This window comes from Lynx canadensis, chromosome B3 (assembly GCF_007474595.2).
Source record: "Lynx canadensis isolate LIC74 chromosome B3, mLynCan4.pri.v2, whole genome shotgun sequence".
NCBI classification, from domain to species: domain Eukaryota; kingdom Metazoa; phylum Chordata; class Mammalia; order Carnivora; family Felidae; genus Lynx; species Lynx canadensis.
This window is the reverse complement of record NC_044308.2, coordinates 106253692-106266195: the sequence shown is the minus strand read 5'-3', so window position 1 is coordinate 106266195 and position 12504 is coordinate 106253692. Positions and strand designations below refer to the sequence as shown.

The window sequence follows — 12504 nt, the reverse complement described above, 5'->3', positions numbered from 1 at the left end:
CTTCTGACTGAGCCAGCCAGGAGCCGCGGGTAGTCCTGCTGCTTTTTGAAATGTTCAGCCCCAGTCTGGTCACATAGCTACATTTAAATGCCTATGTGAAGTAAAAAATATGTATAAACCCAATGTTAATATTATAAAATCTTCTTGTAATTTCAAAAACCACTGTTTTGTATGATTGATACAAGAACACAGACAGGCCACTGCACAGTGACTATTGGTAAAGCTACTGAGAAAAAGAATCTACTTAATTCAAAGATGGTGAACAGATGGAAAATGTCATAATCAGTGAAGCTGTGTGAGGATGTGGCTATTAAGGCTGCAGAATGAGGGCCGAGAGCACCTATTTGCCATTTCTATTTGACTCTGCTACTATGTCCTTTACAGATATAAAAAACACTATATATGTGACCAGCAGTAAATGAGTCTGATTTTGTTTTAAATGAGATGGTTATATGTATATCTGATGCACTTATTAAGCTTTCTAAAGAGCAGGTTAAGTTCTGCAGTCTCCAGGAGAGTATATGAGAAGAGATGAATCAAAGCTGAGAGTTACAGCTCTATGACAGCAACAAAGAACACATTATCAGTGTTTTACATGCAGTCTTATATATAAATTACATGTACATAAAGAGACAGAGACAGTATATATACAGGAAATAAATAATTTATAGGACTTAACGGTAGGCAGGTGGAAAGATTTTCTTATCCCTGTATCTAGAACTTACGTTTTTTTAATGACCTTTTCCACACGTGTGCATGGCTATTTTTCACACTTAGTACTCTTAAGAACCCACACAAAAAGGACTATTTTCTTGAGCATATTATGTAACGGTAACTTGCTACAACTATGAGAATATAAACACCAGACTGTTATATTAGAGCTTTACCACGAAAAACACATCAAAATGAACACAAAGAAATTCTAAAAGCGAAGTAGTCTGGGCTAATACAGTCTTCTGAATTTGGTATTTTTAAAACAAAATATTCTCACAGAAATTACAAACATCTGTTTCAGAAAAAAAAACAAGGAACATTAACTCCGGCACTCTCCTAATGCCAGCTACTATTTTCTTAAGTGCTTCCTGTACGTAAGGCACTGCACGTGGTATCTGATACGTGTAGATTTATTTAATCCTCCCAATCACCTTACAACATTATTCCCATTTCTAGCAATGGGAAAACTGAGGTTACAAGAGGCTCTTAACATGGTCACGTTACCACAGCAGCTCGGGATTCACACTCAAGCCTGTTTTTAGCTCCGGAACCCATACTCTTTCCTCTATGTCAGATATTGCTTCTCTGCTGCATATCCTAAAGGTCTTCCTAAGAATTCTTTTTAAAGAAACATCTATGGCTTATTTTAGAAATGGTTTACACACTTCAACACCAACTACAAAAATACTTTGACTTGTATTATACTAAGATGTATTTCTGTTTCCTTCTATCAGACTATGTATCCCTAAGAGAAGAAAATCATTTCTGTATATCTCCTCCAGTGCCTAGAAGCCATTTTTCGATGCTCAATCTGTTGAACTGAATACAATCTATAATTATCATTTTTAAAATGATCTTAAGTCCATATAAATACTCACAGCGGGTAGACAGCTTCATGAGTACAGTGCACTGTGGTAACGTAATCGGGACTTGGGTTGTAAAGCATTGTGTACCAATCAGAAAGCATCAGTACTCGACACGAACGGATATAAAGAACACCAACCGGATCGCTCACAAGTAAGGTGATAATAGCTGCCATAGTGCATTCAAATAATGCAGTGATGTGCTGGAAAAGGGCACTGGAACTAATAAAACAAAAGAAGCACAATCACCAGAAAATTTTCAGTATTTAAATGGCTTTTAAGAATACCCGTATGTTTCAAAATACAGATTCTAAAAGGAAATTTTAACTGATAAATCCTGAAACGAAAATATCTTCTAAACAGGTAAGAAAAGTCGAACATGAGAACCACTTGAGGAGAATTTAACCTTCTTTACTAAAAAGAAATCATCATCTCAGATAACACTGTGCCAGGATTATCTAAATGTATATAGAAAAGCAGAAATTAGATCTTCCTTTATATTCAGTATATTGCCAAACTATTATTAAAAATATCTTAGTTAACTATGCATCATTTTAAATTATCTTAAATATAAAAAGCACACAAAAGATTATATATAATATATATTAGTTATAAAGTATAATAAACATTATAAGCTCATAATTTAACCCAGTAATTAGAACATTAACAGCTTCTATTTACCTCTGTTCCTTCCCCATTTCCCACTGCTGGCTCTCCCCCAAGAGGTAACCATCATACTAAATTCTCTTTATCACTTTTTTTGAAGTTTTTATTCCAACTAGATTATGCTTCAAAACCACTCTGTCTAGTTTTGCTTATTTTTAAATACTACAAAGTGATATGTCTTTTGAGGTGTTTTTTTTTTTTCCATTCAAAATAACATTTCCAAGATTCACCCATGGCATTGCTTATAGATGTTCAGTCATTTTACTTTTTTTAATGTTTATTTTTTAGAGAGAGAGAGAGAGTGTGAGTGGGGTAGGAGCTGAGAGACAGAGGGAGACACAGAATTTGAAACAGGCTCCAGGCTCTGAGCTGTGAGCACAGAGCCCAACGTGGGGGACTCAAACTTGGGAACAGTGAGATCATGACCAAGGCTGAACTCGGACACTCAACCGACTGAGCCACCCAGGTGCCCCTGAAGTTCAGTCATTTTCACTGCTTTACGCATTTTCACTACTGTGCACATTCCACTGTTCATCCATTTGTTTTAGTCAAATATGTTGCAAATGTCTTCCTCTCAGTTTAGGAGCTGAATTTTCACTTTACTGTGGTATCTTTACGAACAGATGTTCTAAATTCTGATATAATTGGCTTTAATAATTTTTAACATTCTGGTTAGCATTTTCATGTTCTGAGAAATCCTCACTGAGAAAAATTATCCTATACTTTCTTCTAAAAGTTTGAAGGTTTTGCTTTCACATTTAAATCTGTGACTCACCTAGAATAGATTTCTGTATATAATACATATATATAAGGTAGATTAGATTTTCCCACTTGGATATCCAATGGTCTCAGGAGTAGCCTTTTATTGAGTAGTTTACCCTACACCCCACCCCGCCCTAACTGCCATGCCACTTCTGCCATACAAGTTTCATATGTAACTGGACTGTTTTCAGGTTCGCTATTTTGTTCCTATGGCCCATTTATCCCTGAGGCAAGAGAATATGACAATAATTCTTGATATTACATGTGTTCTTCTACTTCTTCAGTGGTCTTGGCCATTCTTGGGCTTTTGCACTTCCATATAGATTTTAGAATTAGCTTGTCAGGGACCACCATAGGAGTCCAATGTAGCTTAGCTACCTTGGTCTTAGCTGTCTCACAATACTATGGTACTATACGTGAACTATAGGGAGATCATTGATCCTGTATATTTCTCTTACAGCCGGCTTCTTTACTAAGTAAACTCTCTCTTATTTCTATTAACTATTCTACAGATGCTTTTGAGTTTTCTATCTGAACAATATTTCAGTTATCTATCACTACATAGCAAACTATCCCAACACTTCTTTGCTTAAAACCAACACCACTGGTTATCTCTCGCCAGTTTGTGGTTTGGGCACACCTGAGCACTCCTTTCTGTTCCGTGTGATACCAATTGGGATGTACTCATCTAGAGCCTTGACCGGGCTGCATAGTTCAAAATGACGAACTCAAATGGCTGGAGTAGATGCTAGCTGCCAGCTGTGAGCGCAAAGCTGGCTGCTGACCAGAGCACCAGTGGCCTCTTATCTTTGGTGTTCTGCGGTTTAATTATAATGTGGATAGGTATGAATTTCTTATTCTCCTTGGAATGTGTTTTGCTTCCCCAGAAGCAATTCTGCAAATCTGTTTTTCACTATTTCTATAAAACCTAAAGCTAATAGATAAATACTGGCTTTCCTTCATTTTCTCTATTTTTTCTGAAGATTCTGATTAGAAACTATGCAGAGTTAATAAAACCTTTTCCCCCCTGTACACAAGACTGACCTTCACTTAACTCTACCTCTGTTCCTCTGGAAGCCTGATAAAGGTAGAATGTCAACTTTACTGCTAGGTTACATTACTTAGGATACACACAACCTCTTCACTGGCAAACTACATCCGAACTGGAGAGAACTATAAATGAGCAAAAAATACATGATGGGGACACCACAATCTGGCTCTCTTGAGTTTAGCGATTCCCATAATTGGGATGTCCCTTACAGGACTCTGGAAACCATACTTATGGTCATGTTACAGAAAGACTTGCTCCTTTAAGGCATAATACTTTAAGCTTGGACTCCTACAACCACTCGATGTGGATTTTAACTTCCTACAGCTGAGCTCAATTGCTTCAAAAGCTGACAGTGCCCTGGGGGGCAAGCTGTTCCTTCTGGGTCCACTGGTGCTTCCTTGGTATGACCTCAAAACATTAAGTCTGAATGTTTAATTGAGCCTAGGTGGATTCCCGGCAGGTATTACAGACATATGTTATAGCTTCTCATTCTATGCTCCATTTCTCTTAATATGTTTCATATTTTCTATATCCTTTTCTTTTAGCACTGTATTGTTATTCCTTTAGACATATCAATTTCCTAATTCACTAATTCTATCTTCAACTGATCGACCTATCATTTTTCAAATTTCATTTCTAGAAGTTCCTTTTGTTTTTAAAACAAATCTGCTTATTCATTCCCAACAATCTCTTGTTGACTCTTGGAGATCTTTGGGACTGCATCCTTTATTTCTTTAACACTGTAAAGATAGCAGTTTTATACTGTATAGTCATAAGTCCATTATCTGCAGTCCTTTGGAAGCATAACTATATTGTTTGTTATGTCTACCAACTCTCAGGCATAAAGCTTATTTGTTTACCATGGAATACGAGGTCATTAATAGATATTAATGAACAAGAATCTTATGGACCTAAACTGAGAATGGGGAAGATTCCCAGCAAAGAGGATTTGCTGTTTTTGCCAGAAGCATGCCCATCACTACTGGGCTTCAGCCTCTTGAGAGTCTAGGCTTAGCACTGGCTGCCTCAGATTCAGTATCTGCAGCTATTTCTTGCTATTACTTTATTTTTTAATGTTTATTTATTTTGAGAGGAAGAGAGAAAGTGTGCACAAGTTAGGGAGAGGCAGAGAGAAAAGGAGAGAATACCAAGCAAGCTCCACGCGGATAGCAAGCCTGATGCAGGGCTCGATCTCACATACTGTGAGATCATGACCTGAGCCAAAATCAAGGGTTGGATGCGTAACCAACTGAGCCCCCCAACTTGCTATCATTTAGTAACTTCTTCCCATCATGCTCCCTTTCAATCTTTCTGCAGCCAACCACATGATCTTTACAAAATGAAATCTGATTCTAAAACTCCCCTTATTAGACTATTCAAGGAGTCCCATCTGTCTTTCAGGAAAAATACTCTTTACCCGCATTATCTTCCACACCTCCTGGCCATGCTACATGCCTTTTTCCTCAAGCCTCCACACATCTGGGCAGGCTTCACTCACCTGTCTGGCAAGCTGTGTATCCTTCAAGATCAGCTCTGGCATTATTCCCAGGTCTTATATTTCCTAGGACTCCTGAAGCCCCACATCTCTTTATGTCCTGCTCTCATTTAGTCCCTACTTTTTCACAGGATCCTCACCTCTCATTTCTTGATTTTACTGTGCTCTTTCTTGCCTCTATCCTTTCGCATATGTTTTTCCTGCTGTGTGATAGACTCTTTCTTCAATTTCTCTATCAAAAACTACTCACTTTTCAAAGTCCAGCTTGAAGTCAGTTTTTTCTTGTGTGACACCACCCTATTCTCAGAATCAAAATTAACTTCTTCCTTCTTCATGCCGACCTTAAAACTGTGCACATATCTCCATTACACAAACTCACAAAAACTGTCCTGGCTTGTCTATCTCATCCACTGGACTATGAGCATCCGCATTTTAGTCATCTCAGAATCTCACAACCCAGTATATCATTGGGCACATTGAAAACATCCCTAGAGATGCTGAATGAATACATTCTAAAAGTTACAAATTCTATAAAAAATTACATAAGGAGCACAACTTCTGACTGCACTACATAAAAATATGCAATTCTGCTGATCTTTGCTCTGGCCTTAAAGAAAAACAAATTTAATACTAAACTCTGGGGAAAATAAGGTTACCACAAAGGAAAGCTGCTAGGAGAGTCTGGCCCATGCATTCTCAATGGATGACTTCACACCTAGGAGGTCAAGAGTCAGGCCTTGGGGATAAAATAATCTTACATTTGTTATATATATAAAGCACATATATGCATACATGACATAAACAAATAAACAGTTTATCTATGATATTAAAGTTTCATGGGGGTAGGTGGAATTAAGAAAAACAATATCCAAATAGGCTCTTTACTTAAGGAAATGACAATGAATAAAAGGTCTAGCCTCACACAGCTGGGCCTCTGCTTCCTTTACTGAGGGCAACATCTCAGGACAATGCAAGACATGGCTCTTGTGTTCTTTGCAGCCTGTTTCCTTTCCAATTTCCGTTCTGGCAAAGCACACCCAAGTTATGCGAATTCCTTTTTAAACCCACCTCCTTTCTTCCCCAAGCACTAATCACTCCTCCACTCTACCCTCAAACCAAACCCCACCCTCTGCTCCATGACTCTCCCTCTAAACATACGTGATGTTTCAATTCAAATACATTTGGTGAGGTGCATCTCGACACCCCCATCTCTTCCCTGCTTGTGGCTAAGAAGTTCCAGCCAACTAGCTGAGCAATCATTCCATTTCAGCTTTCGGTTGATCACATCTCCTTTCTCACCCTCATCTCTCAACGTTCTATAACAGAAATTAAAAGCAAGATGAGAGCTATTTTTTCAAAAACCTTTTTACACAGCCATCGGAAAAAGAATGAATGCTTTTCCAAATACATAAATAATCACCCTGGATTTATTAGGAGGGATCCAGAAAACTATTAATTCTATTTCCACTGGACCATTCATTCCATTCCCACTCAACAGTACTGGAGTCTGGCTATCCCTACTTTTTGGAAACAGCCTCACCTCTAATCTACCCTCTATAGAAGTTACCTTCCTAAAATAAATATACAGCCAGTGATGTTACTTCTCTAAACCAAAACTTTTACCCATAAATCATCCACGCAGCAAATACTAAATGAGCACCTGTCATGAGACAGCTGCTGAGCTGATCTCTGGAAATGCCATGGCGAACAAGAGATTGCCACTGCCCTCTGGACTTCTAGTCGGAGACTGGAGAAGACAAACACAACCATAAATTATACTGAGTGCTAAATACAAAACAAAAACAACAAAATGAAGAGTGCTATTAAAAAAGAAAAATAAGGGAGGGGGCAGATTGAGGAAGGGAGGGCTTCTATGACTAGGTGTAATTTAAACTGAAATCTGAAGGGAAAAAGGCAGCTAGGTAAAAAGGTGCAGTCATAGGGAAGAGAGTATTTGAGGCAGAGAAAAGCTGATGAATGGGGAAGGAAAGATGCCAAGAATTTAGAGCAACTAAAAATCAGTAGGGCTGAAATGTACTAATTGGGCTCCTCATTCCCAGTAAGACAGAGTCCACATCCTCATCAAGAATCTTCACATTCTAGCCTCAACCTACTTTCCCACTCTCCTGTTTATGACCTTTCTTTCATGTGCAATCCACACTCAGACCACCCCAAACCACTTCCAGTCCCACCCACAACACAGCACGTATTTCACCCCTCCGTGCCACTGCTCATGCTACTTCCTCTACCCAAAATGTTTTCCTAAAGTCTTTCAGACCTCACCAGGCACAATTTCTCTCTTCTACTCTTTGTGATTCCAGAGCATCTTGTTCTAACGCTTTTATACACTTTTTGTTTATACACTTTTAAGACTGAATCACATTATAACTAGTTGTATACACATTTGTCTTCTCTAAAGATTATGACTATAAACCATATCAATTATTTCTGTACCTCTTCCCTTGATCTAAACGTAAAACACAGTGCTCCATAAATGTCTGTTGATTTAATGTTTTAGTATGAGTTTTCATAATTAGGTGGCAGTTATATCATTTTAACTACATTTTAGATTACTAGGATTAAATTAAATCACAAAGTATTCTACAATACGCAGTTTGTAATCATGACCAATTCTTTGTAGAAAATCCATAAAGACTGTAATTGAGAAACGAAAAAAGTATTACTTCAATATCATTTAAACATTAAAACAAAGGATACCTCCCTAGATAATTACTGAGTCATGCCCTATCATTAAGTTTTCTTGCCAGAGTCAACAGTAATCAGAATACAGAGAACAAACTGAGGGTTGACGGGAGGGGCAGGGAAGAGGGGAAAATGGGTGATGGGCATTGAGGAGGCCACTTGTTGGGATGAGCAATGGGTGCTGTATATAAGTGATGAATCATGGGAACCTACCCCCCAAAGCAAGAGCACACTGTACGCACTGTATGTTAGCCAACTTGACAATAAATTATATTAAATAAATCATTTTTTAAAAAGTAATCAGAATATAAAAATAAATAATTTTAAAATGTAATCAGAATATAAACAGTTTTACCACTTTCAAAACAACACAAGTATAATTATTTAATAAGGTCTTCTAAATGATTATTCCAACATCAGTCCATCCAGATACATTCATAGAAAGTGCTAACCTCTTTTTCCCCGAGTACCATTCAATGAAGAACCAATGTAAAACAAGAGGAAGCATAGCCATAAATCCAAGATACAGCCAATCATAAAGTTCTGGAGACTCTGTGCAAGGCTGACAATATTTCTGTGCATTTGTTCTCTGTCCTCTTGGACACACCTACAAAATATAAAAACAATATTTTATGTACATATATTATTTTAGAACATTGATATCCCAAAGTCACTCTATAAAGACATCCCATTTCAGTTTAAACATGTTTACATGTACATCTTTTAGAAATAAGAAAGTTCATAAGTAAAATTAAATCTATATTGTATTTGGTTTTAGCTGTATAACACTCTTAAAAAAATTCCTTTTATTAAGTTACTAAAACTTTAAATGATTAGTTAATAACACTATATAAAAATAATTGCAAAGAAAAGTTCTGGAGTTTTAATGTTAACTGTATTATATTATTAATAACTAAGTCACTGTACTATATCATTAATAACAAGTAAAAGTTACTATAAAATTAAAAGATACTAAAAAAATACTAACTGCAACTGTCAAAAATGACAATATGTTGACAATATGACAACACAAATATGAATTTTATTAATGCCTCATATTTTTATAAATTTATGAGTATACTGAAGAAAAGATTCTATGTATGCAAATATTTCAAAAGCAAAAAGATTTTAGCAATGAAATAACACATTAAATGTTAAGACTTACCCCACATTCTCCATATATTTCAGTTGAGCCATTTTTAAATAATAGGGTCTTCCCACAGTAAAGTCCAAGGCATGCTGGTTGAATATCGACAGCTTTTTAAAAACAAATGCCAGTATAGTAACATCTTTTATGATTATAAAAAAAAGAGTAATAACAGCTGAAGCACGTAGCAGAAATACCTCAACACAGTTCAATTAAAAAATGATACGTATTAGACAAAAGTCTTGATACACTTATATTTAAACTTAACTTTCTCCTTTTACACTGTAACAATGCAGAAAGTTATACTGAAACTTTGATGTTAAGGCTATTCCTTATGATTAAGACCCCTCAGCCAGCTGAGTGGGATCTATCCCCAGAATTCAAAGCTTAACCCAAGGCGGGGACGGGGGGGGGGGGGGGGGGGGGGGGGGACACCAGGGTGGCTCAGTCAGTTAAGTGTCAGACTCCAGCTCAGCTCATGATCTTGCGGTTCGTGCGTTCAAGCCCCACGTCTGGCTCTGGGTTGACAGCTTGGAGCCTGGAGCGTGCTTCACATTCTGTGTCACCCTCTGTCTGCCCCTCCCCTGCTCACGCTCTCTTTCTCAAAAATAAAATAAAAAATAAACATTAAAAAAAATTTTTTAACACAGCTTAACCCGGTATGTCCCAATAGCTCCAAGAGCTACTCCCCCTTGATGAGATGGTCTAGACTTTTGCATTTCCATTTTTTAATCAGGAAACTAACAGACGATCACCACCCCATATTTGGCCCAGCCATAACAGTAAGTGTGCACATATGCACACACACGTCACCTTTCGTTCACACAAAATATCACCTTCATTCATAATAGAACACATTTTAATACCAGAAAAGCAGAAAATACATAACTTTGAAATAAAGGGCAGGCCTTTAAAATAAATACATTTACCTTTAGGAAAAACCTTGCAACACTGTCCTAACTTTTGTCATTTTTTTCGAGGACAGGTGAAAATCTCATCAAGGTTGTCACTGGCCTCTCCCCAATATTTGGGAACAACTACCTTAAAATCTCTGATCTCAAAGCTTAGGGAAAATAAAAAGCAGGTCTTCTTTATAAAAAACAACAACAACTCTGGGTCTACAGATTGTCTGTGACCTCATCAGCAGGAAGAAGTTATTAAAGGAGTTTTTTTCATCAGAGACATCTGATTTCCTTTGTTCATTGACTTATTCATTCAATAAACATGCATTAAGTATCAGATTCCCTGGCTAGGGACTTCTAAAGATCCACAGAGCAACCTAACAAGAGTCCCTGCCCTCAAAGAACCTAGAGCCTTGAGTGGAATAAATCCAGAAGCGAAATCAGTCAGTCAGAGAAAGACAAATACCATATGATTTCACTCATATGTGGACATTAAGAAACACAACAGATGAACATAGGGGAAGGGAAGCAAAAATAAGATAAAACCAGAGTGGGAGACAAGCCATAAGAGACTCAAATATAGAGAACAAACAGCGAGCTTCTGGAGGGGAGGTGGGTGATGGGCATTAAGGAGGGCACTTGTTATGATGAGTACCAGGTGTTATATGTAAGTGATAAATGAATTCTACTCCTGAAACCAATACTGCACTATATATTAAGGAATAAATCCTAAACACCTGTGGTCAAGTATGACTCAACTTGGAAAATAAGCATTTTATGACCATTGCAGGGGCTAAGGGCAGGTTCCCAAAATGTGCTACTTTGGCATACCAATTATTTGAAACAAATGTTACTTAAGAAACAACGGGGGCAAGGACACTCCGACCCTCTCTCCTGAAAGCAAGGAACAAACCTCCCATATGAAAAATATCCTCCTTATACTAAGCCAAAAGACATCCTTTATTATCAGTGATAATACAGCTGCAGAAGTAAACCTTGTTATTTTACTAACCTACTACGTTGGCCCCAAAATCTGTTTTCCTTTACCCGTAAATTCTTTCCAAGTTTATTGTCTCTTTGTCTAAAACGTATAGGAACTCCCTGCCTTGGTCATTTCTTTAGGTTTCAATTTCATAATTGTTTCTCCATACACTTGTTATAAAACTCTGAGGGTGTTTTTTCCCCCCCTGTTAATCTGTCTCATGTGAGTTTAATCATTAGCCCAGCTGGAAAACCCTAAAGGTAGAGAAGAATTTTTCCTTCCTTTCACTGTTCTTGAATAACCATTTCCCAAATTCTTCATGAATTCACACTCTAGAGACTGCTTGGTCCACTATGTCCTTTCCCCTTTCAAATTCACGTAGATTTGACTTTTTTCTCCTTGTGCTGAGAAACAATAGCAATAGCACAGACTAAAAGTCTGCCAACTTTAATGTCACTTTTATCACGCTTACTTTTTTTAATCCATGGTCTTCTTTACCTTATTTGGCCCTTACTTTTTAACCAATTGTAATCACTATGTCCTAAATTACTAACAGACAAAAATGAATTGTTTCAGATTTTTTGAGAAGACAGAATTAAAGAATGGAGGCTTCTTCCACGTGGATTTTGCACCTAGATGTTTTATAAATACATATGTATGTATTTCAAATCCAAGGCCTGAAAACCACTATGATTGACTGAAACCAACAACAGCTCATCACCCATCAAACAAAACCGCGGCTCCCCGTGTCCGTTCAATTTCCCCTCCCATCTCCTTTCCTGGAGGACGGCTAAGATTTTAAGACTTTTTTTTTTTTTTTTGCAACGGTCTTGCCGCTTTGTGAAGGGCCCTGTAAATTTAACGTCTGACGCTGAAGCGGGCGACAACAGTTAGGCAGCAATTAGCTTCAGCTTCCTTTAATGTTTTCTGGGCACTAACGCCCGCGCTTTAAATTCTTAAGTCAGCCATGAACGCTACACAAAGGAACTAAAACAAGGGCAGCGAAGTGACCTCCCGAACAACAAAGACCTGGCCTTTGCCCTGGCACACGGCCGGCATCCCCCAAGCGGCACGTCTCCTCTGCAGCCCGAGAGGGGCCGAGACCGTCCCGACCCCTGGAGGAGTCCCGGGCCCGCTCGAGGGCGGTGCGAGCAAGGGGCAAGGATGCGCCGCTACCCGGAGGCCACCCGCAGGAGCAGAGCCCAGAGGCGCCAGCCAG

General features: G+C 38.1%; 1 protein-coding gene across 2 annotated transcripts in view; it reads right to left on the bottom strand.

Moving 5' to 3' along the window:
* The window catches only part of LOC115516517 (JNK1/MAPK8 associated membrane protein), a 29164-nt gene that overhangs the window by 16508 nt on the left and 152 nt on the right, over nt 1-12504 (bottom strand). The window contains exons 2-4 of one of the 2 annotated variants that reach the window (XM_030319235.2): nt 9420-9493; nt 8707-8861; nt 1593-1799 (exon numbers count right to left, since the gene is read on the bottom strand). In XM_030319235.2, the coding sequence (XP_030175095.1) occupies nt 1593-1799; nt 8707-8861; nt 9420-9493 (436 nt within the window). Of the gene's footprint in view, nt 1-1592; nt 1800-8706; nt 8862-9419; nt 9512-12504 lie in introns of both variants that reach the window. The other variant, XM_030319234.1, reaches the window with a different exon arrangement.